Genomic DNA, 25,272 nt, shown 5'->3' on the forward strand with positions numbered 1-25,272 from the left:
GTGACGAGGCTTTGGAAAAGGACACTGTATTTGCATACTGTATAAATGTGAATACATGTTAGTGCTGAATGGAAATTAGCCTGCCTGACTTTAAATGCTACGCTGATGAGAGTAGCTGGATCTGCATTAGTAATAGCAAGCATCAAGCAGCTATATATTGCTAAACAGAGAGTTTGTGTAAAGAAACGTTACGCTGAACTCTTTCCTGGTTCTGTAATTAGCTTTCTGCGTGCAGGCTCTGAGACATTGTCCTCGCTGCGTACCGAAAGGTGAAGGACAGGAGTTCCAGGTTGACCAGAAAAATGCTTTACTACATTGAATAAAAAGGCGTCGTCTGCATATGATGGAAGATAAATGTGGGGAGGGGAAAGTTGTCAACACTTCCACAAATCCGGAGCACAGGGCTGGCAGGGCCAGGGGAATGGTGGAAAGTTGAGAGTTTTTTCCAAGGCTCCACTATACACTGTACTTTTCCCATACAACACGAGCACTTTGGTGTTGCACAAAAGGACAGCGTCCCTCCTTCTTCTCCTCCTTCAGTGAAACATGCAGGAGCTTAGCTCACCATCCCATGTCTACAGGGAAATATGCTGTGTTGAAACCACATCTCGAAGCAAGTAAATAGAAACTTGCCTCATCCGAAAAGGGGGAAGAAGAGACAATTGTCGCTCTCCCTCTTTTCCTCTCCTCTTCTTCCTTCTACCCTGAACTATTTCTGTAACAGCATTTTCACAGCGTATGGTGATGTACATTGCAGCTCCGAAATTTATTACCAGCAGGTTTTGAGTACGAATTGCCTTCAGGACAAAAAATAATAAATTTGAATGACTGCCTTTAAAACCCTTTTGAAGATGAAAGGTAGGAGAGACGGTTATTTTAAAATGCCTACATTATCAGCGCTTCTTTAAAAGTCTATAAATAATACTAAAGCATGAGAGGGGCTTCGGCAGGCCGCCGCACTTGTTGAAAATCCGCTTCCACTTTACTGCGAGCACCACACCGCGCGCCCGTGCGTGCACACCACAGCCCTGCCTGCACGGAGCACTGCCTGCACACCACAGCCCAGCCGGCACGGAGCCCTGCCGGCACAGGGCGGCACGCCTGCAGCTACTGGACCTTTACTCGGGACGCTGGGCCGGCAGCGGGCAGCGGGCAGTCCGTCCGTCGCTCGCCCGGTCGCCACAGCCCCTCCAGCACGAGGACCGGGGCCCGGACCCCACCACCCCACACCACGTCCGACGCGCTCCCAGCGGCCGGGCACGCCGCGGCGGAGCAAGGCAGGGCACGGCATGCGCGCCGCGGGGAGGAGCCGTCCGGGCTCCCCGTAGGCAGGGCAGTCCCGCAGAGCCAGCCCCCTTCGCCGGGCTGGGTGGGGTATAGGGGGGGCTGGGGGTGGAGTAGGGTGAAATAGAGGCGGGCGTGTGTCACCGGGTAGATACTCGTGGCCAGGTACAGGCGGAGGCACTGACGACACCAGAGTGGATGCGGTCAGGGGCTGGGGTTCCTGGGGAGTGAGCGTCCGAGTAGCCACCGCCCGGCCGGAGCCGCCCGCGGGCCAGTCCCCCTACGCCGGGGCGGGCAACCCGTCCGCGCCGCACCCGCCGCACCCGCCGCCGCCAGCCTGCCTCATGGCTACCAGGGTGCTGACCATGAGCGCCCGCCTGGGTCCCGTGCCGCAGCCCGAGGAGCCGGTGTTCGCGCAACTCAAACCCGTACTGGGGGCCAGGGAGGCAGCGATCTTCCCCGGGGACGATCTGAAGCAGCAGCAGCAGCCGCCGCCGCCTCAGCAGCAGCAGCAGCACCCGGCCGGCGGAGGCGGAGGCGGCGGCGCGACCCTGCCGGCAGAGGAGATGGTACAGGTAGGCGGCTGCCACCCTCCTCTCAGCCCGCCGGGCATCGCCCCTGTCCGGTGGCGGGACCGCCCGGGCAGAGAGCGGCAGCTGAGGAGCGGGCGGGCGGGAATGGGTGGGGCCGGGCTGCGTGGCCGGGGCAGCGGATCCCGAGGTGCGGGGCTGAGGCGGCGGCGGGATGTGTACGTGTGAGGGGGAGCGGCCCTCGCCGTCCATCCCGCCTGTGCGGAGGGCTGTGAGCGGGGAGAGCTCCCGCCTTCCCGCTGGCGGAGCGCGGTGAGGCGGCCCGGGGCGCGGCTGAGGCTGCCGGGGCTGAGGCGGAGCGCGGGCTCCCGCGGCGGCTGACGGGCCGTCCCGGAGCGGCAGGGGGGGCGCGCAGGGCTGCCCCTGTGGGTGTGTTGAAAGCTACAGCTGCTGCCTGTGCACTTGCCCGGCGGCAGAATTAGAGCGGCCGCCTGTCCTCCTCGCCCACGCAGGGAGTCATGTTCGGGGTGGGGGGGAGACACGACGCACTGGGCAAGGGGGACTTCCCGGGGCTTTCTGCCTGTCCCAGGAGGCTGTTTGGGAGCGGATTCTCAGGGAAACAGCTGGAGGAGCTAAAACCGGGAAAGCGCCGACCGCAGCCGGACTTCAACGCGCGGACGGTGCTCTTTGGCGAGGCGGCTTCCCGCGCACGCTGGGCCGCGGCGGGCGTCTTGGCGAGGCACTGGCCCTCCCTCTGAGCGGAGGGGCCACCCGCGCTCCCAGTCCCCCAGGGGTCGATGGGACCGGGAGTCCCGGGGAGCCTCCGGTGCAGCGCGGCGGTCTGTCCGGTGCTGCTGCGTTTCGGTGGCGTCTTCTCTAAGGAATAATTCACTGTCGTCTTCAAAGCGAGCTGCCCTCGGCTCGTAAACAAGAGCCAGAAAAAGTAGCTTGGCATGTCGGGGCAGATCCACATCAAAGGGACGGGAAGGCGGCTGTGTTTGTGGTGTTTACCGGGGGTCTTTGAAGAAAGATACTAAAATCCACTTTCCGGCAGAGTTGCTGTTTGTCAGCTGCTTTCCCTTGCGGGGTGCTAAACGGGTCTGGTATGAGCGTTCTCTTGACAGGGCAAAGGGGAATGTAGCATTTGCCCACTGGAGAGTGCGTGATAAATGTTTTGCCGATGACTGTACCAGTAACGTATCGGGCTCCAGCCACCCACGGATTCCCTCGCACCACTACTCTAAGAGAATGCTTTTCCAGTAATTGAAGAGCTCTCCTAGGATCGAGGCATGGATAGGGACATGTTTATCACACTATTAGCCAATGATACACTGCATAGATTATTTTTCTGAGCGTAGTCTCGGGGACACTTTACACCAAGGGTAGTCTGATGCAGTCAACCTGTCTTCCTTTTATTCGGTATTATTTATAACTGCACTTTGGTATTGTATTTCCAATCAGATACTTCTTTTTTTTTAAGCATTAAAAATCCTAGAAATATATTTTTTATATATAAACATTATTTGAAGTATTAACATTCAAATAGCCAGCTGAGGATGTGGCTTCTGGAGTTAGCATTTCAAAGAGAAGCGGGTGAAACAGATAGGCAGTGACCCTGCTCGAGCAGTGAATTCCAGAGCAGGAGATCAGCAGATTAGGCGCAGAGCCTGTCATTTCTACGCCTTGCACTGTCTTGTAGGCATAAAAGACGAAAAGTTTGTCGTATGCTGAAACATCAGATAGATCTTAATGCCTGCTCTGTGTGAACAGCTTGTGCCGTGACTTTATCTCCTTGTCCTTGATGATGTTGATTAGCACACTGATTATAAAAGACAGGTTTTCATTAGCGTGAATGTTTATAACTTCCTCAGTAGGTAGCTTGTGGCTGGTTGAACAGTATTGCCTTTTATTTGCCAAGCCTCATGCGACGTGCATGCCGTCATCTTTCTTAGTTGGTAACAAATCATGTGGATTATGGTGTGTTTTGTTTTTGTAGACAAGATGTGAAATGGAGAAATACCTGACACCTCAGCTCCCACCCGTTCCCGTCATCCCTGAACACAAGAAGTACAGAAGAGACAGTGCCTCGGTTGTAGACCAGTTTTTCACTGACAGCGAAGGGTTGCCTTACAGCATCAACATGAACGTCTTCCTCCCTGATATTAGCCACCTGAGAACTGGCCTGTACAAATCCCAGCGACCCTGTGTAACCCACATCAAAACAGAGCCGGTCACCATCTTCAGTCACCAGAGTGAAACTACTGCCCCTGCCCCAACTCAGGCCCTCCCTGAATTTACCAGCATCTTCAGCTCCCACCAAACTGCTGATGTGAACAACATTTTCATCAAGCAGGAGCTTCCTACACCAGATGTTCATCTTTCCGTCACGTCCCAGCAAGGCCAGTTATATCAGCTCTTGAGCTCACCGGATTTAGATATGCCCAACACTACTACTCAGGCAGCTGTAATGGACCCCCTTAACAATGTATCCATGCCATCAGCCATGGCGGGCCTTAACACGCTCTCTTCGGCTGTTCCACAGACTGCAATGAAACAGTTCCAGGGCATCCCCTCCTGCACCTACACCATGCCGAACCAATTTCTGCCACAGCAGGCAACTTACTTCCCTCCTTCCCCTCCAAGTTCTGAGCCTGGAAGTCCAGACAGACAAGCAGAGATGCTACAGAATTTAACCCCTCCTCCGTCATACGCTGCAACTATAGCTTCCAAGATGGCAATTCACAATCCAAATTTACCGGCCACTCTGCCCATAACCCCCCAGAACATGCAACCAGTCAGATACAACAGGAGAAGTAACCCAGATTTGGAGAAAAGACGTATCCACTACTGTGACTATCCTGGTAAGCGATCTGTGCCAGATAATCCCAGCTCTTGCAATAAAATTTTTAAAGTGTGAATAATCATGGATGGAGGCATAAGTGGTTTTCTTTAGCTGTAGTCTAAATCTAGGGAGAGCCAAGTAACTCTTTGTTGGAACAGGATTTCCCTTCTTCACTGTTCTATTTTGTGTAGCACACATTCACCTTCCTTAAGTATTACATACCCTTTTCTTCATGTCATTGGCAACTCTCTTAAACACCTGAGCTCAATTTACCATCTTCCAAACCCTGTCCTCCATAGGGAAAAAACCAACCAAAAACCTGTGGCCTTGTCTAAGTGAGTAAGCCAGAGTGACTGTGCAGCTCCTGCTCTAATTTTCCCAGTGCCTGTGATGAAGCGGAGGCTCGATTTGTCCAATGTAGTGCAGCTCAAATTGAATCTGCTGGTGCTGAAAGCGTCATTTCAACTCCTGGTAGCCGAGGCCACAGTCATATCTTCCCTGTTATGAACAGGGGAGTCATCTGCCTTCATAAATCCATTAAAGCTAACTCTGAGAATCGTCCAGATGGATTCCCTTCCAACCTCTCCTTCTTACATGCAGAAGGGGAAGAGGGACCTTACTATAAACTGTGCCTCCATGTAGGACGTGATCCCAGATACAAGACGCTTACACCCGTCCAAACGCAGAGAGAAATTGCTGCTTGTGTTGGTTTCCGCCTGTTACCACAGAACTCTCAGTGGTATATCACCCATTTGGTTGCTGTATCATAGTGGAAGAATTATTCTGTTTGCTGGGTAACATTGACACAGATTCTGGTTTCAGCAAATCCTCTAGGAAATTTAAAAGTTAAGCCTTCCTCTGAGTTACACCTCATTTAGCAGGTGTTGCTGCATGTAGCATTTTAGTAACTGTGAGCCTATACCACAGTAGAAGGTGGTAAGTCTTCGAGGCAGATAGGAGTTTTTCCCTTTTCTATGCTTTCTATGCTCCTAGGAGCATTCTATTTCAAATTTTACTCCTAAAAGGTGACGGTACCAGAAGGTAGTAAACTTGTTTCCGCATAGTATCCCAGCACTGAGTGAGGAAATGTAAAGTAATGTGGAGTCTTCCCTGTTCTCCCTGCTGAAATACATTTCGCCTTTTCTGTTTTGTTTCATTGTAGGCTGCACAAAAGTTTATACAAAGTCTTCTCACTTAAAAGCACACCTGAGAACTCACACAGGTATGTACTCTCACCCTCTCACTGTCTCTTGTTCACTGATGGCTTACATGTTTTCTGAGAAAGCAAGTATGCTTGATCTGCCATCTTCTCTCTGTTTTCTGTAGAGTGGTATGGGTTCAGTATGGCAGATAGGAAAAATTTAAGATTTGGTCAATGAAAGGAAAATTGCCTTTTAATGCAGTTTTGTTAAGACTTTATTATAATAGAGACCTCAAAAGAGCTAAGGGTAAAACATGAAAACTTTCCTTTCAATCTAAAATGCTATAAAGTGTTAAAAATGAGGGATTTTTTCCCCCCTTGAATAATGAATTAAGCATAGTAAGCATTATAATTTCCAAGATTTATCTAAATAGAATTTTCTGGTTTGGGCTTTCTCTTTGACCTGCTAGAATGATTTCATCTTAGAATTTTTTAGAAACATCAGGAAAACTCCCAAGATACAGCCGTTTTCCTCATCCTCAGAATTAGGTGTGTGTCGGTGTGTTTAAGACAAGTGGGTTTATGTTTTTTTTTGGTGTTTTAAAGACATAATTTACATTTTTTGTCAGTGAAAGACATTAAAACAGTGGGAACAGTGCATCACAGTTTTTTGTATCTTGATCAAATTCTGCCTGCAGCTACAAAGAAAATCCCCATTCAGAAGTCCGTGTGGAGCGGACGTGGGGACAGTGTTGTTTGTGCATGGGTGCAGAGGCAATGCATGCAGAGGGCAGTGCCTGGGAGGTGGCACCGTCCTAGGTGCTCTTCCTAAGCATTCACCTGCTGAAGCAGGGAGAAGGAGGAAAGAGGAAGACAGAGAAAAAAATGTAGCTCCACCAACAGCGTGCCTGAAACCACTTAGGACAGTTCTGTGCTGGAATCTTAGCACCGAACTACTCATGATAAATTGGTGAAAATCACATGACTGATTTTGTAAAGAAATCAAATGAAAGGGCTGTGACTCTTGTTTTCAAAACCGAGTATGAACCCCAGCTCCTTTATGTGCAGAACTCTAGTCAGAGCAAAACATGAGTCACAGTTCAAGCAACTCACTTATTGAAGCAAGCTGTTGGTGCTACAACTGTGCTGTTCAATTACTGGAGTTTCACCTAAGTTTAAACCAAGAGTAAAAACAACACTTAGCGTGAGCTATGATATACCAAAATGTTTCACTATCTCTATGGAAACAAGGCCTTCTATTCAGCAGCTATTTTGAATGGATCATTGGATTATTGTAAAGAAACTTGAGTATCTCCAGGCTAAATGTTGTTATGGAAATTTTGTTTTGATAAATGAGTTATCTGTTCTGGAGTCACAGTGAAAAAATGAAAAGCAACCGTACAAAGATCATTGCTTTGCATTAGTAACAGACTAAACATGAGCATTTTTGATATACATAATCACTCATTAGCAGTAAGCTTAGTAAGAAAGGAATATTTTAATGAGGCTGTAAATCTGAATGTCACAGAGTATAATCCCATTGCTCTTTAATAAATAATCTGTAAATTTAAGAGTGTGCAATTTCCACTTACGCACTTTAGCCGGCAACTGAATATCGGTTTTGAATATCGGTTTTAAATATCTTGCTCGCTATTATACAGTAACTAGGAAGAGAGATAAAAGAAATCTTTAGTGTAAAAAATGAACCTTACATACCATTTGTTGAAAAGAACACCTTCCCTTTTTAAAATCAGTTTGTATTTTTTTTGTACCTTGAGTAGTAATGGCCAGGGTTTATAAAGTTAATACTTCTGTGCATAGAAATAAATACCACATTGTAAATATGTATTGCTTAGGGCCATTGATATTTACTGCTGCCTTCACTTTTTTACCTATAGATATTTGACCTTAGAAATGTGGATAAATGTGCAAAGGTCAGAGGAGCTGATGTATTCATGGAAGCAAGAATGTTGTTTTAGATAAAAATCTAGTGAACTTAAGCAGGTCTGTAATACAAAGGGTCTTCTGGGGAGGTGAATGAAGGGATAAACTGTCTAAAGTGTGCATTACATGCAAGAATGTGAGTCCCTATCCTGTTACCTGCATTATTTCAGAGTTTACATTAGTTCAACTCTCTTGATTGTTCACTTAACACTTGAAGATTTCCAGCACCGATTCTGATCTCTACCTTAAACATACGGTTGAAATGTGTATTAGGAGTGAGATTTCTGACTTAACTCGGTGCCGTAAATGGATTAAATGCTAAAGTAAATGGGCACAAACTCAAGGAAACCTGTGAAATTGCACAGCTTCCCCAGGAGTCCAGGGGACTCTCGCTATTGATCTCCAAAGAAAAGATCTTGATGCTGAGGGCAAAATTTGGGCTTGTGCCTCTGTGCGTCCCATCCCCCAGAACTATGAATTCATACACCACTATTAAGCTTTGATTTTTAAATTTATTTTTTTTTAAAGGACTTTAGTGAAGCTTTACCTTCAAAGTCTAAAGCAAGTGTCACGTAATCCATTTTAATAAAGTTGTGTGTGATATTCTTTCAAATCCCTTTAGGGATAGCAGACCTGTTTATCTGGCTAAACCTGTTCTTTAGTAATCATGGACCACTGAAGTTGTTTTCTCCTTATTCTTAGTTTCTTAACAATACCTTTTAAAATTGGCTGCAGTCTCTCTCTCATCCCAAGCAGTACCCGCCCTTCTCAGAAATCTGTCATCTTAAAATAAAAGAGCCTGCAGCAAAGTTTGTCTGCCATTAGAAGTCAAGACAGACCTTATGGTTCTCCTTTTGTATTGGAAAATCTCAGCCTTTTCACAGTATTTATTTAGCAGCCTTTCTTTTCTGAAAGGCTTTTACTGGGTTTAGTAAATGTTCTTTGAGAACAAACCTAAGGGAAATGGTGGTTTTTTTGATAGGTGGAATGTAGGCTGTAGTATTTTTTTTTTTTCCCAATTCAGAGATGAACACACTGCTAGATTTTATAAACTGCATTTCAGTAAAACTGTAGGAAACGGGCAAGGGGAACACCCCTTGCATTTTTCTTCTTAGGTGTTCCCAAGGTGTTTACCTTACATCAAGTCAGGCGTTATAAGCTGATACGGTTATTCGGGTTTAATGCAATTACACTGCTCTCTTGCTGTTGATGAGGAATCTGGTCTTCATGCGAAGAGCTAAGCAAGTTTAAGTATTTCTACCAGTCACTGAAGCAGGCCTTGTTTTCCTTTCTCTAGGTAACATGTTAGTGTTTGCAAATTATGAAGTAAATGTTAGTTGTTGTTTAACTGGTAACTCCTAAATTGAACATGAACAAAGATTCAAATGCTGCGAAGATACAGGGCCTTTTGAATCCATATCCATGCAGTTCTGGAGCAGATGTTTGGTAATACCTTAAAACACTTCAGTATGGTGTGTTCTCTCAGTACTAGTTGGTCCCAAAACAGGTAAAATGGCATGCTAAAATACCTGTTAGAATATCTCTCAAAACACATTGGACTGTTTTACCTTTTGAAGCTGAGATCTTCTTTTAAAATAATTTACCTGTTAGTCTTGGAACAAGTTTTGTTTCATAACCGGCGTTGTGCAACTGCGATACATAATGGAGGATGGGGTTATGTGTTTATTACGGGCTGTCCAGCAGTAAAACCACCTTAAGACTCTGGTCTTACACCTATGTATCTCATTTGAAAAACATGCCAAATGTTAGTGAAAAGCGGTTACGTGTGTGTTGTGGATAAACCTCATCTGCTTCCTTTTCTGGCATCTAGTATATACACATTTATCAAGTAATCCTTTAGAAACAGCAGCCCTATACCTTCTCCTGTTAGATTTCTTTGTGCATTGAAGATTTGGACTGTGGAAGTTGAGCCTTTGATATGCAGGCATTTGAAATACCCTACCTGTACCCTACCTCGCATGCTGCAGAAGAGCTTCTGGCTCCAGGGTGGGGTGGGGTTTTAAACATATCGAGGCGCACACACATTGAGGACATTTTCCAGCTGCATGTTGGTTTTCAGTATACAGAGTCTTTGTACAGGCATGTTCTCTGGTCACATGGTGGGCTTGCCATTAATAGTTTCTAGCATTAAGTGCAGAACTATTTCATCTCTATCTATAGATCTAGCTTGTATTTGGTGATGGGAAGTGGAAGCCGAGATAACTCAAGAGAAATGGCATTTATCTAAATGAGATGCACTCAAAATACTTCCACCGTCCCTAGTTATTTCAAATGTTTATGTAGGCATGGGGCAGCTGCTGACTTGTGCTGTTCCTCAAGGTGTTAAAATGTTTTATTTTATTTTCAATCTTTGCCTCAGTAGATCCAGAATTAGGCGCTGGTGGTCATCAGCATTAGAACCAGTTGTGTGCAATAGATTTCAGCAGTCCATAGGACTTGGCACTTGATGAGTTTACCATAGCTGTGTATAGATGCTTGTCAAAGCTGGTACCAAATACAATTGCCAGGAAATTGAGGACACCCATTGTTCAGAAAGGAATAGATGTGGTACTTGGTCTCCTGCTTGAAAATACTATTTTGCAAAATTGTTTATTGGCTTAAATCACCGTGAGACTTGGGTGAGGGATTTAACTCATGCTGTCCAAGTGGGGAATGGATACCCTAAAAGGCTCTGCCTTGCTCATGGTTGCAGCCTTCTGTGTATGTAGCAAAACCTCACCCTAGAAAAATCTTTGCATCATGAAAATAGCTATTAAGTAATTCTGTTCAGATTCTGCTTCTTTAACCTGTTAGATGAGTCAGAGAGATTATACTTTATGGAGGTGTCAGTAAATGGCATCGATAGAGACAATAAGCAAAAATGGAGGAGAGTTAAATAAAACTGTTGACAAAGTGCATTAAAGTGCAGTGTTGCTAGACTCTGCTGGAGAATATATTGGTATCTTTTATTTATGAATTCTGCTAAATCCATTAGTTGCCTGTGTGAGAAATGGAAGTACATTATTTTCCTGTGCAAACCACAATTTGAGGGAAAATAATGTGGGTTGTTTTTTTTTTCCCCAAACACTTTGTGAGTGATCACAGGCCTTGGGATTAATTGATCTGTAGTCATAACCTAATTCTTTATCTGTAGTCATAACCTAAAGGAGATACATATGAATGTGTTGCTTAAAAGCGGGTGAAATCTCTGCAACATAAACTTACATTTTAATTAAATATTACTGGTCATTCATATCAGTGTTCTGAACACAGTTTTTATGAAACAGGACTCAAATTCCAAGGTGTCAGGTGAGGGGTACTCCTGTTAAGATTTTAGATACTGACAAGAAAAGCCTAGTATTTTCTTTTTGATTAAAAGCCTAGAAAGTCCCTCTAAGCATGAAAGCTTAAAAAACTGTTGTTTCTGTCAATTGCTCCCTGAGAGGATTAAACTTCAGTTCCAGGATATTTGATTCCCGATAAGGAAACTGTTGACCTGAGAGACTGGCTTTAAATATAGTTCATTTTGAGACTGCCCTACATAGGCTAATATAGGCCCAAGATTCACAGCAGTTGCCAGCGATTAAAACTTTCCATTATTTGATTAGACATTCCTTTATGTAATTAATTTCTGAGATTGACTGGAACGATTGACTCTTGGTTCCAGGATAGTGTGTTGTTTGTTGTTTGTTAGATGACCTGCACCTCCCATTGGTGAAAGATTAGAAACATTTAAGCAATGTCCTAGTTTAGTCTGAGTATCTTGGTAGCAACATTCCTGTCCTGTCAGGCTGCATTATTTATATTCGGTGATCTCTAACAACTCTGATTAAGGACATATTAAAACCTTTGATTTTGGCAAGTGTACAGTGCTTCGCTTTGAGTTAAAATAGCTTTAATGTACTGCATTCTTCTTTTTTTTTCTTTGTGTGTGTGTGCATACGGTAGATGGAATCTGGAAGTCTACAGTACGTGTTTAATAAATTCCATTTTAAGAGCAGCTCTTATCTCACTGTACAAGAGCCAGTGTTATTGATGTGGGAGCTAAAGAGCTGTTCTTGCACCACAGGCATAGATGAGGAAATGTGTTCTTCAGCACAGGACATGTAGACACAGCCTTGCACCCCAGATGGCATGGACTTTTTATAAACCTACTTAAAAAAATTCCTTTTCTCTTTGTTTGCATATCTCCTTGAAGAGAGACCACCTCTGTTAAGACAGAATGTTATACCAAAAAGAAAATAAACCATTGCACAGGCCAGTCAAGATTCCCCTGTAATCCTTGAACTGCGTAAGACAACACTTGGCAAAACAAGAGTGCTTCACGCACTGGTGAGAGCTCCGAGAAGCTAATGCCTTTTGCACCTCTCTAGTCAGAAAGCCAGTGCTGCTCAACTCTTCTGACCATCCTCCTTGCTTACCAGTCAGTTCTGGTTTTTCCTCTTCACACTTTTATTAGAGAGATCAAATACCATTTGACTGATCAGTGATGAGACAGGACATGCAACAGCTCTCTGTTAGAGGATTCCTTAAAATGCTGTTTCATTCTGAAGTAGTATTTAATGGTCACACTCTGTTACTACACTGGGCAGAGAGTATAGACCATAGACTAAATCCCATTTTATAATGTGCAGCTTATGTTATGCTTCGATATTGCTGCTGGACTAGATGTCATGGACTAATTTTATTTTGTCACTCACAAAATAAACTGGACATACTGTGTGTGCTGTCAGCTCTCTGATCCATCTCCGTTTGGGAAAACCAGGAATTTCAGTGCACTAAAGAGCTTTTAAACACCTGAGGAAGTTTTTGACATTTCAGGTTTCTGCTCTTTCTCTAAGAAAACCACAAACCTATATTAAAAAAGGGCAAAAACCCAACCAACAAGCTGCTTTTAATGATGACTACAGCACTTAGTCAATGGAGAAGGAAGGTCTAATTTTAGGTAAACGTTGGGAACTAAAAACTTCTGAATGAGTGCAGACATACACCCAAGCAACTACTTTCAGTTCCAGTCAGCCTGGAGAGAGTTTAAAACTGTGATGCTGGGAGCTAGAGGAAAGCTATTTGAAGCAAACTAAAACTGAGGAAAAAACATTTCACATTTCATTTTTTCTTGCTTCTTCAAAGTATTTGAGACTATAGTATGTCATGAAACTAAGAGAACCCATAGTAAGATGTAAAAAGTTTTAAAATTGGTGCACCAGAAAACTTGGAGACTCACAGTTCTTTATAATTACCTGTTTCAAAACTGGACATAATGTACATTGTGTACATAACGTGCAGTCTCGGTGCAGAAAGTTCTGGTTTGCCTACCACCTTTTTACCTCTCCTGGCTGAATTATTTTTCTAAGGACAAACAATTCTACTGGAAGTGACTCCCATCATAAACAAAAGTAATGTTAAAATGATGGAAAGAAGGGGAGTGAGGGTGTCTTTATGCTTTTTTTATGCCTTTATGAACTGTAATTAGATGTTGTCTTTCGGGAGTCTTTGTTATGCGTGCTGCTTTTTCTTCCTCAAGGAAACTCCAAACTTGCCGCTCGGACAGAAATCTCTGATAGGAAATCAGAGAAGCTGCAGGCGTTGGCTGGTGTAATACCTGTATTTGGATTTCTGCATACCAATAGAGTTACCTAACTTTAGTTTTGAAAATCCAGTGCTTGCTGTTTGCAGCTTTATATTTAAAGAAAGCCATCCTGGAAGTGAATTGCAGAAATAAAGCCACACAACCCTTGGTGAGCTAAGGAAGCTTATTTTCTTGTTAATGGGGATATTCATCACTAATGGAGGTTTTCAGGGACTTGGTTTTTTTATTTTCTTGAACAGAGGCTGTGTTTTCAATATAGAGTGTCTTCAAAACGACCCTGGCCCCCTCACACTGTACCTTACCCAAATGAATATGGTCACGAGGGTTGCTGCCGGTGACTATGATTAATGTTAGGGAAAAAATGGGTGCATTTTGACATGACTAAATCCCAAGAAAAGACATTAAAAGGAGAAGAGTCAACACAGTGTGCCTCACTGGTCCAGGCCATTCTGTTGTGGTATCACAAGGATCCTGAACCTGGAGATCTACCTTAGGACTATTTATCTGTTCAAGTGGCTGGTTAGGTTAGCACATTACATGTGGATATCCAGATACCTTTTTGACATTCTTGCAATTTCCCAGCACTGTAATTTTATTTTATTTTAACAGATAAGACACACTGCAAGCAAACTAAGTCTCCTTTCAGGCCAAACTCCCTTATCTCTTCCTGGGTACTTTCTGTAAAAGAGCTTCCAAACTAAACATTAGGGCTTAAAAGTCCTGTGCTCAAGTACAAGCCTGTTTCTCATGCCCCACAAATGGAGAATGGATACATCTTAACAGCTCAAGAACTTAAAAATATATTTTGTGATGTATAAGCCTAGCAAAATATTTTAAATCGGTGATACTGGAAGGAGGTTATGCAGAAATCCAATTAAACTTACGAAATCCCTATCCTGTTGAAGTATAATTTAAAGGAAAGCAGTTCTGTTTCCCAGAAGTGCTGTGTATAGTATTTCTGGCTTGGGAAGAAAGGGTTGGAGTGTGCTATTTGGCTGGAAATCGGTACCAGCTTCCTCCATGGTGTTTTAGTTGAACAGTGTTGACATTCTAACAAATCCCGTGGAAGCTCCCCTGAAGTGGAGGAGTTAGCTGTTTTCTTACTTTTACAGTGAAATATCTGTTTGATACTGCGATTGCGTTCCAGTAACCGAGCCGTGCCGCCTTCATATTTGATGACCAGTGGCATTCTTGGTTTAACACCCTATAGAAGCCCTAAATTGCTGGAGGACAACCAAGTATTTCTGAAACTTTACAGCTACTGTATTTCTCACAATCATTAAAGTAAACAAATCTTACATTACTGTGTAGCCAATGAAAACAGTGGATAAAGGGTTCAGTGTCCCTTGTCGTGTATACCTGCTTTTTTGAAAAAATAAATCTTCAGCCCCAGATTTCTCAGTGCTTTTAAGTCTGTGTAGGAAAGGGATAGGATCACTTCAGAAAATATGTAACATTGAGGCTCTTTTTCCCTTGCCCCAGGATCTTAAACCAAATTCTTACTTCTGCTAAATGACAAAAAGCATGTACATAGGTTGAGAGAGGGAAAATACTACCAGCTAGTTGTCTATCTGCTTTCTTTAAAGCAGCGAAAAGAATCTCCACCTTCTTTTCTTGCCCCCCTTCCTCCTTGCCCAAAAGGAAAACATTTGAAATTGATTCAGTTCTTAAATAGAACTTTCCAACGGAAACTAGCATCACAAACATAGATATTCAGTATTTTACCCCTAGGATTTATTCAAAATAATCCAGGCCTCTGCACTAGCACTAAAAATACATTTTCCAGTTCTCGCTGTTGGCCAGTGCAGGGGTTAAAAGCAGCATTCTGGCTTTAATTTCCAGCACATTAAAGTAACACTGTTAATACAATCTGTGTAAGGCACCAGCTCATTCCCCTCTGTGAATCCTCCGAGCGCTGCTTGGTTTAGCTCAGGTCTGCGGAAGTCGGCTGACAAGGAGGAGCAGTACTGCTCTGCATGGCACTGCCTGGCTTTTCCCCTGAGCAGCACTGTTGCCCAGGAGGATTTGTGGCCATGGCAGATGGTGAAGTGAGTGTGACAGTGGGGTGCTTCTACATAGTGTCTTTGGGACACTATGGAATTTAATGGAGATCTGGTCATTGGACTTAGCACTGACCTGGAAGCTGTGGCACCCAGCAAGGGAACAGAATTCAGGCCTGCCCTGACTTCATATGAATATTCCTGTCACCTGCTGATGCTACTTGCAACTTAAAAAAGTTTTTAACAGGGACAGCAGTTTTGTTTGGGCTCAGGCAGTGTCAGGTATCACCTACACGGGGCAACTTTTGAGACTGCTTCTTTGGTACAGTGTAGTCCAACATGTGGTGAGGTTGTGCATAATGCCTCTTTGATTCCAAGCTTGGAAACTGGGGTTTTAATCTCCTGGTCTCCATTCTGCTCCAGTCTGAGTATTCTTAGGCTTTTGTTTCACTAGTGCTATTTTTTTCCCCCGCTTTACCGTTTCTCATATAATTCTGAAAAGTGGCTAAGCAAGCATAGAGGCCTGACTCTGTATATGCTCTCTCTGGGAAGTTACAGTGAGGGGATGACAAAACGGAGTTTAGCATCTAGTATAATATGGCAGTTTTAAGTGAAGGCTTTTGAAGAAGAGTTTGAAGCCAATGTGGGAGAAAGAGAAAGAAAGGGGGGTGGGGGGGTGGAAAGAGAGAAATCCACTAGCTGTAAGTGCTTTGGATGTGTTATTAATGCTTTGGTGCAGGCTCTGTGTATGCTCATGTGTTTTAACACAGTGATCATAGAAGATCTCCCTGATGCCATAGCTATGGATAAGCAACACAGCCTTGTACAGCCTTCATAAATAACCCAGTCTGAATACATTAAGGATGATGTGGATAGTGCAAAAGGTCCCTTGCTAAATTGAGACCTTTACCGTAGTTCTACCATGAAGATGAAATGTGTTGTCCCAACTGGCTTCTCTGATGCAAGAAAAACTTTAACCTACTGGGTTTAAATTAAATCTGTATTTTAATCTACAGTATACATTGCATGGAGCAAAAAGAGTCCTGTGTGATTTATGGTCTTCAGACAGAGTAATTTCAGCTAAGACAGAAATTTGTAATGATTTGTGTTCTGATTTGCCATCCACCAAATAATTTTGTGCTCTCTGAGAGATGATGCCAAGCTATGTTTGTTTTCCTTAAGAGATTGTATGTTTCCACTGCAATTTAAATGACTCCCAGTCACTGTTTATGCAAAGAGGTGGTTGTTTGGTGGGGTGGTTGATTTTTCTTGTAGAGATCCAGTTCTGGTCATGGCTGTGCTGCCAATGTGAAGTCATGTACCCATTGTGAGCAAAGAACTGATTCTGCTCATAGCAATAGACAGGCAGTTACTAGTTTGTTGATCTAACAGTAGAAACTCCCAGACAAAATCAGTTTCTTAATTTTATCTGACTGATAAATTAGCATCTCTGAAGTAATGTTTTGGATTTTCTGAAATGGCATTCTCTGCATGACTGCTGCAGAACAGTTTGGTTGCAGGATACCAGCTTCTGTCTTACTTCTGTGTGCTCATGTGATGGTAAAACGGAAAAGCAGGAGTCACTCCACAGTCCTGTAGGAATGAGTCTATGTGGATAAAGTTCTGAGACCAATGGAGACAGAGAAGATCTGTAAAATGTGTTGGAGAGGACTTGCTGGAGAGCACAGCTTTGATCTGATTCTTCTCACTATGAAGCTACTGCTGAATGCTTTGATAATTTCAGTTTTCTTTCTTTTCCTGCCAAATGGGTCAAATTAATATAGAGGATACAGATAGCAATCCACTCCCAACTGAAAGGTATTTTTGTCAACCAATATCAAGCAATAGCCTATGAATAGGCAATCTTAGCCTCTTTATTTATATGAAGCTTGGTTGTGTGGTGACATCATGTCCATTCCAGTTCCTGAACAGGTGTATGTACATGTGTAATGTTCTGGTTTCACACAGAAGTCATCTTCACTTCATGGCTTCATTATTTCTCGCATTTCAACAAACACCTACAAATTACAGGCATGCTTAAAATACTCTGCTTGCAGTTCCACAGTGGATGAATGGAATTATTTTATCTGCCTGGTCTGGTGTGTTTAAGACCAGCTGGGTACTTCAAAGTTGTATTCAGATCTGCTGTAGCACAGCAAGTTTTCAGAGACACTGTGTCCCCCAATGTCAATAGGCAGCAAGCACTTGCCACTTCTTAAATATGGCTATTTGAGCACCTGATTGTAGAAATTTACTTCTGGAAATAAGTGCTTTGATATTCTAGGTGCTTTCTCCTGTATGTAGTTGGTACAAACAAGGATACTGCAAGTTTTGGTTGCTCCTGATATTAGAAAATGCTATCCCCGTTGTGTTTGTAACACATAATGCTGCTTTCTTCATACATCAGAAGCTCTCAAACAGATCTGCACACTACAAAGAACCTTTATGGAAACCTTCCTTCCTGTTTCAGACCTCTCAAAAAAAGCTCTGTATAACTTTAATTTTCCCGTTTTAAAAAGGTGCAAGCTAAGTGACAAACTAGGCCAGACTGCCCTGTGAGGTGGCCTTTTCTCCTACTCCCTTTCATGCTGAGATGAGTGTAAGGGAGCATATTTCAATCTCATGTGGTTTTTCTACCTCTGTATTTCTGTATTGTAGCTTCCTCCAATTTGTACATTTGAAAGTTCCTTACATTTTATTGAGATACTAAATCATAGATTCCAGAGTAAAATTCATTGAAAAAACCCAAAGGGGCTGTTAGATTGGGGCCTGTTGAACAGAGCAGTGATTAATTAGGAAATGTTGGCTCCTGTTTTGTCATTCATTTCTCCTTCAAACTGAAAAGCATTGCCATTCAATGTGATCTTGCCTCAGATTTCTCCCAAAGAGTGGCAGCTGACCGTTTCATTTGTCTGTGCTGTTTTTCAGGTGAGAAGCCGTACAAGTGCACGTGGGAAGGTTGTGACTGGAGGTTTGCTCGCTCGGACGAACTAACGCGCCACTACAGGAAGCACACAGGGGCAAAGCCCTTCCAGTGCGCTGTCTGCAACCGCAGCTTCTCCCGTTCCGATCACCTGGCTCTCCACATGAAGAGGCACCAGAACTAAAAGCTGGACTGGTCTTGGAGGCTGTTTTGTATCTATGCAATTTCCTATTGACTCTCGACATACAACTAAAATGAGTTTAATTTTTGAGTATGGGTTATCCGTTTAAAGGAAATCTCAAAGGAAACTGGAAATGTATATTTTGTATATTTATGCAGAAAAAGGGAAGACACTGTATAACGATACCAGAGTGTTCAGTCATTTGTTTGCTCTCATGATGTATATGGCTTTAGTCAGCAGGTTTCATCTCTTTACGAGTGTTACGTCTTGACATGTTGCAGCTTTATACATTATTTTTTTCTCTTGCGGTGTTTTGACCAAAGCACTGTCATTATCGTGACATTGTTTAGTAAATTAATTAATGAGAGGCTGCAGATGAATGAACTCAGTGGAATAGCCATGAATTGTAACCTGTCAGGTTTTTACTGGACATACTTAGTACTCGTGGGTTTGGTTTGTTTTTTTTTTTAATGTTAAGTCATTCTGTGGAGATAAAGTACATAGAAAAACTCATGAACAGCCATAGAACAAAACATTTTGTTCTGTATGTTGCATGTTTGCTATGACAAAGATTTTGTAAATATGCAAATCAGCTTTTTAGGTTTAATACAGAAGTTTTCTAAGAATTGTCTGAAAAAAAGCAGTTGTTTTACATTTGATAACACGGCACATTTACAGGAAAAAGTTATTTAAATACCTCTCAAAATGGTACCAACTTAGCTTCGTTTTTCCTAAGAGAAATGAACTAAGCATTCAGATATTTTATACCTGTTAGCTCAAGCGGTGTGCACTGAATATTCAAAGCAGGATTTCGTTTTCAAATTGCTTAAAAGGGCAAAAAATGTAAAGTCAACGTTGGAAGCCTCAGTAAGAGGGATAGTTAGAGTGAACACAGAATATTAAACCTTTTACTATAAGCTAAACTTGGTATCCCTTTAAAAAGAAGGATTTAGGATGCAGGGTTTATATACAGACATGTTTAGCTGGTTCTGCTCCAGTATGATCTAGTTTCATGTGGGGATGTGGCATGTAATTAACTGGAAGGTAAAGGATAGAGTAATTTTGTTTAGAATTACAGTGCAGTCTAGTTAATCCACTGTTCAGATTGACACACGCAGGGGAAAATTTACTGCTGACAAAAGTAGCTGAAACTCCACTGTAGTCGATGAAGTGGTGCCCTTTCATGCTAACATTGACTTTGATCCACCGTGTTCAGCCTTGAAATAGTAGACGAAGGGCCAAAGATGAGGTTAGACCGTGTAGGATTTGGCCAGACAACAGGAGAAAACCAAACAAGCCTAATAAGTGTCTGGACTTCACAAGCCGTAACATTAAGCTGTCAACCAAAGGCTAGAATAGACAATCAAAATACCAAAAAAGGGTCTTGCAGGAAAACCTAGCTTTGTTAAAACTGTTGTTTGTCTTTATTTATTTGTGGTATATGATAGACTCCTTTTGTTTTTGTTTTTTTTTTTTTAAGACAATTTTACATATACTTGATAAATTATAGTTTTGTTTGTTATAGTTAGAAACGTTGCTCTTAATGTAAATAGTTGACAAACGATGTAAATAATTTTGTAAGGCTTCAAATGTTTATACGTGAAGACACACGCATAAAATGGTTGCTGTTTTGCTTCTTTTTGCCTTCCCCTCACCTTATTTTTGTATTGTGGTATTTCCTATGCAAATGATGGAGCAAACAGCTGTATAGTTGTAGAATGTTTTGAGAAAGAATGAAATGGTTTATATATAAAGACTCTCTCTTTTTTTTTTTTCTTTTGCAAAAATAAAACAAAGTGCCTAATGTGCGTGTGTGCGTGCGCGTGTGCTCTCTGTAGCTCCTGACAATGGGTCTTCTGTGTTGTGGGGGCTGCAAATCATAGCGATATTAAGCTAAGAATGTCTCTGCTTCAGAGCAGGGATTGTCTCTTTGGAAAGTACCTGGCAGTCCTGCATCCTTCTGTGAGGAAAATAATCTTAGCCTGGAGAAGAGGAGACTCAGAGGTGACCTTACTCTCTACAACTACCTGAAGGGAGGTTGTAGACAGGCGGAGGTTGGTCTCTTTTCCCAGGCAGCCAGTACCAGAACAAGAGGACACAGTCTCAAGCTGCACCAGGGGAGGTTTAGGTTGGATGTTAGGAAGAAGTTCTATACAGAGAGAGTGATTGCCCATTGGAATGGGCTGCCTGGGGAGGTGGTGGAGTCGCCATCAGTGGAGGTGTTCAGGAGGAGACTTGATGGGGTGCTTGGTGCCATGGGTTAGTTGTTTAGGTGGGTTGGATTGGTTGATGGGTTAGACGCGATGATCTTGAAGGTCTCTTCCAACCTGGTTTATTCTATGTAATTCTATGTAATAAAGGTGAAAGGATAGGAGATGGTTCTTTTCTGACACCCAAACTTCCAAGCAGCCTGAAAGTGGTTGTGGTTGTCCTTCCGCAGCAGTATGATTGTAAATTGAAGGGAGCTGTTGGATGTGTAGAAGTATACAAATTCTTTCCCACTTCTGAGATGGGTAAAACCTAGTCATACTCATCTACAGTGTCGCCCAGAAAAACATTTCATCCCCCAAAAATCCTTTTGTGCCCCAGACAGGAAAGTCCCATGGCAGTGCTATGCAGTGCTCCACACACAGTGGCTCATTTTCAGTATTTTTTTCTCCTGGGAGATGGAAGTGTTGTTCCTTTGAACACATTTGAGTGGATGTGTAAATTCAGATCTGGGGGTTAACACTTGTCTTCTTGCCCTTTCACAGAATCACAGAATGATAGGGCTTGGAAGGGACTTCTGCAGATTATCTAGCATGCTGAGCTCTGTGAAAGAAATTTATCTGGAAACCCATAAAAGAGTTTAAATCTAATTTACTACTGAATTATAAGCAATTAAATCAGCTAGCAATTTATTCAGAATTCTGTTGTCTCATAAACTCTGGCTTCTAAATCCTTTCTGGAATGTTCTTTCCTTACAAGCTACCTTTGACTCCTGTTTTTTCAATTGGTTTTCCTCAGTCTCTCCCACATGTCAGTTAACCCCTCCTTTTAAAAAACACATGGGATAATATTAACAAATTGCTGTTTGTGAAGACCTGGGTAATCACCAAAAAATATGTTTGCCTCTCACCTAACTCTGCACAACCACAAACATAAAAGCAATGTTTTGGAGAACAGGGAGGGAGCTCCCAGAAGCATTGCTGTGGCATTATTCTGATACAGCTATTAGAAAAACATCCAAGTTTCTTTGGAGAATTTCTGCTTGGAGGGGAAGCTGGCAATGAACTTGACAATAATTTGTGTGCTGTCCTGTTGAAAAAGAGCTATCAGAGCTTATTTTGCTGAGCACAGGTTAAAGGAAATAACAGCCAGCAAGGGGCATTCAGAGCCAACAAGCCTCCCTGTTGAGCTCAGCCTGCTGATAAAGGTTTTGGGCCAGTGGTGGGTTTTAGTAACTCTTTCTAGTCTTCCACAGTAAACCTCTCATCCTGTGTTTTGTCTCAAGTCTGTAGATTAAAGCAGCACTCACTTCAGCATTTCTCATGCCTTTTCACAACAGAAGCCTGCTGATTGTATGGTTTCAGCCTCCAACATTGCCTCATACTTGTTTTAGATGTTTCTATTGCTCAGCTACCTGGTTGCATAAACCAGCTTAATGGCTTCATATTAATCTTGAATGAAAGGCCATAATTAGGCCCATCTATTTCAGCAGCCTTTAACCTAATGCAAACAGAGACAGGCACAGCAAACCCATGCACCAAGAATACATTACAAAAACAAAGGTAGAGGAGCTTTATTCATTGGCAAGGGCTACATCTGCAATGCCTGGTATTAATACAGGAGTTCAACAGCATGACTGAGCAAAAGATCTGCAAGAAAATGTTGTGTCACCATGGCCCCTGTTCAGTTCATTTAAAGCAGTTGGAGCAGAATCCCTCAAGGTACTGAGGCCATCTTCAAATTCAAATGTCCAATTATCCTTCAGCACCCAAATTATCATTCCACGCGAAGAGGGAAACTCCAGTGGGCCAACTGGCTTTTCTAGTGGCCACATGAATACCCAGTCCTCCTCTTGACTGAATACTGAGTTCCTTCCTGTGGTTTTCCATGTGAATGTAGGGCCTGATACTCCATAGAAGTGCCTCTATGCCCACATGGGAACCTTCTGGCCTTCAGTACATGGAATCCTTGCACAGATCCTTGTTTTAATCTGATTGGTACTGTGCCATGAGACTGTCGTGCTCTACAGCTACAGTGGTGGTGTGGCTGTTGACCTGCATGAAAGAGAGTCCAGCTCAATGACTGACTATTAGCTGAAAGAATGTGGTGAGCTACTCATGTGCTGAATAATGCATCCTGGCACTTCAAGCATATTAGGACAGAGTGAATTTACTGGCCACTGTAAGTAGCAGAAATAGCCTGATGGGTATGCTTTTAATAAAGTGACTGACACACTTTTGTTGTGTTTACTTAATTCCTCTTCTCCTCCAGTACTAACCATTAGGTTGTTGCTGTCATCTACTGTGTTTCTAGCACCCTCAATAATGCTGCTTGTTTGGGATTTGGGATTTGAGCTGACACAGGCCACTGAAGCAGCCTATGGCAGATGAGGCATCATCCAGTCTATGGTGAACAAAGGCCCATCTGTGGCAAATGAAGAAGAGTGCTGTGGTTCCTGAGATTCCTTTGATGTTGTTATTGTACTTTTTAAAAATAGCTACTGTTTATATATAAATATGTATGCAAATATATATTGGCACACGTGTGTGCACATGTTCATTTGCGTATTCAGCTCCGTTCTGAATCCTGGCAAATACTTGTTTTTGACATCATCTCACAGCAGTGAGCTCCACAGGGTAGCTCAGGAGTGGATGAGGGAGAAGAAAATGGGTGCTCCTGTGTTTCCACACCGGATTTCCAAACAATCAGGGAAATATAAAGGTCTTTTTTCCCTGCTGTGTGTGCTGTACTGAGAAATAAATGACAAAAAAATGATTTCTGTTTCCAAGGAGCAGATTATTTCTTTATTTTGAAGTCTTCTAAATTAGACAAAGAGAGCTCTGGGGTGAATGAAGGGCATGTTGCAGAAACAAAGTGAATTTACAGTGAAAAAGATAAAACTCTCTCTTCATCTGGGCAAGTTTAAAATGTGAGTTATTTCTCCTGGAGAACTTGTGCAGGTGACAGCAAGCAGCATCCTGAAATGACGTGTCAGATGTACTTCATCAAAGCAGACCTCCTCCTCCCATGGATCCGCTTTTCCTTCCTGCTTTCTGCATACAACCATTTCTGCTGCCCATTGGTTGCAAGGTTAATTTGTATTTCCCATTGCTCCCACAGCTCCAGCTACTGCTATTGTTCCTCCCCATTCCACCAGCCAGATGCCAGTGATGGGCTTGGGCCAATGCTGTCCTTCTACCTGCAGATGACCCTCTGCTGTGCTGCTCCTGATGGGCGCACACATCTTACCTGACTTAGGTTTTAATTTATGGCATGAAGAATAACAGTATGGCTTGTTTACTTTCTGCCAGTCTCCCTGTGTTGTATCATAGTATCATAGTATCATTCAGGGTTGGAAGGGACCACAAGGATCATCTAGTTCCAACCCCCCTGCCATGGGCAGGGACATCCCACACTAGATCAGGCTGGCCACAGCCTCGTCCAGCCTGGTCTTAAACACCTCCAGGGACGGGGCCTCGACCACCTCCCTGGACAACCCATTCCAGGGTTTCGCCACTCTCATGGTGAAGAACCTCCTCCTCACATAACCAGGGTAAATGTCCTCTTTCTTACCTTTATGTACAGTGCTTGTGTCAATATATAGGACACACTATTACTGCATGCATAATGACTTTTGCACCTAGTGTGGGGTTTTTTTCTGCATGGGCCTCAGGAAGATGATTAGAGCCTGCTCCCTCCCATGGAACCAAGCAAAGGCATGTGATGCCAAGAGGGATTTTCACAGTTCAAGGCAGCAACTCAAGAAACATTTAACTGTTTAGCATGGAGTCGTAGGGTTTCCAGCCTTGCTTTTTGTGCTGACCTCTTTGTTTTCCTGCCTCACTCTTTTACTGTAGAAGAGTCAGTTCAATGGCTTTGGCTACAGGAAGCTTTAGGAAAATGTGGTTTGCCTCTTTCCCAAGAATCAAGGAGTCACACTGGATGATTTGCCATCTCTTCTGTCTGGGAAGTCAAAGTCTGAAGTCTCTTCTAAATAATATCCCCAAAGGCAATTTCTCTTCCCAGCCTCAGTTGTTGTTTCAGTTTATGCTTGTTTTGTTTAGCTGGCTATTGTTATTGTGGTTTGTCATTATTTCCAACCCATTGGGGTGGATCGCCAGACCGAAAAAAGGACATAGCCACCCTCAGAGGGACCAGAGTCCCAGTCCTCCAGGTCAGTACCCATGTTGCAAGGTTGTGGACTCATGGCTCTCCTTTCTTCAATCCCATGAATCTGACACTCTTGGATGCTCACTGGTATGGCCTTGAGGAGGACAAAAGTGAACACAGTGAGACATCTCTGTGCCTCTAAATAGCCCAGGGCCTGGTGGGTCTCCGGGGAAGTCTGGGACATGACTTTCATCTGTCTGTGGCCTGGGAGGAGTGGGTACTGCATCTCCTGGCCACCAGAAGATTGTCCTGCTTCATAGGTAAATCTATCAAACTGGCAGCTTTACAAAAGAAAAGTGGGAGTAGTTTGTGAAAAGGTTCATCCTGTATACATGCAGAAAGTAAGCCTGAAGAGTACCTTTGACACTGAGATCCCCAGAAGATTTAGGCAGGGCAATAACTCATTTCTGGATCCTGACCTGCATCCCTAACAGCGTGAAACCTAAGGCTCTGCTGCAT

The 25,272-nt window shown here is 43.2% G+C and overlaps 1 protein-coding gene across 1 annotated transcript; it reads left to right on the top strand.

The window, feature by feature from the left end:
• Nucleotides 1-1,430: 1,430 nt before the first annotated feature.
• On the top strand, nt 1,431-20,243 carry KLF5 (KLF transcription factor 5). Its single transcript, XM_068152952.1, has 4 exons — nt 1,431-1,859; nt 3,811-4,675; nt 5,819-5,878; nt 18,260-20,243. The coding sequence occupies exons 1-4, from the start codon at nt 1,629-1,631 to the stop codon at nt 18,436-18,438; spliced, it is 1,335 nt and encodes a 444-aa protein (XP_068009053.1). The 5' UTR covers nt 1,431-1,628; the 3' UTR covers nt 18,439-20,243.
• Nucleotides 20,244-25,272: the final 5,029 nt, after the last annotated feature.

The sequence above is a fragment of the Melanerpes formicivorus genome, unplaced genomic scaffold, assembly GCF_026170545.1.
Source record: "Melanerpes formicivorus ecotype bairdi unplaced genomic scaffold, bMelFor1.0.p_v2 SCAF_1, whole genome shotgun sequence".
In the NCBI taxonomy this organism is placed as follows: Eukaryota; Metazoa; Chordata; class Aves; order Piciformes; family Picidae; genus Melanerpes; species Melanerpes formicivorus.

Bases quoted from the DNA above. Each gene is read 5' to 3' on its own strand.
- KLF5 (XM_068152952.1), top strand. From the start codon at position 1,629: ATGGCTACCAGGGTGCTGACCATGAGCGCCCGCCTGGGTCCCGTGCCG. The intron at 1,860-3,810 runs GTAGGCGGCTGC...TTGTTTTTGTAG, and splicing joins CGGCAGAGGAGATGGTACAG to ACAAGATGTGAAATGGAGAA. The intron at 5,879-18,259 runs GTATGTACTCTC...GCTGTTTTTCAG, and splicing joins ACACCTGAGAACTCACACAG to GTGAGAAGCCGTACAAGTGC.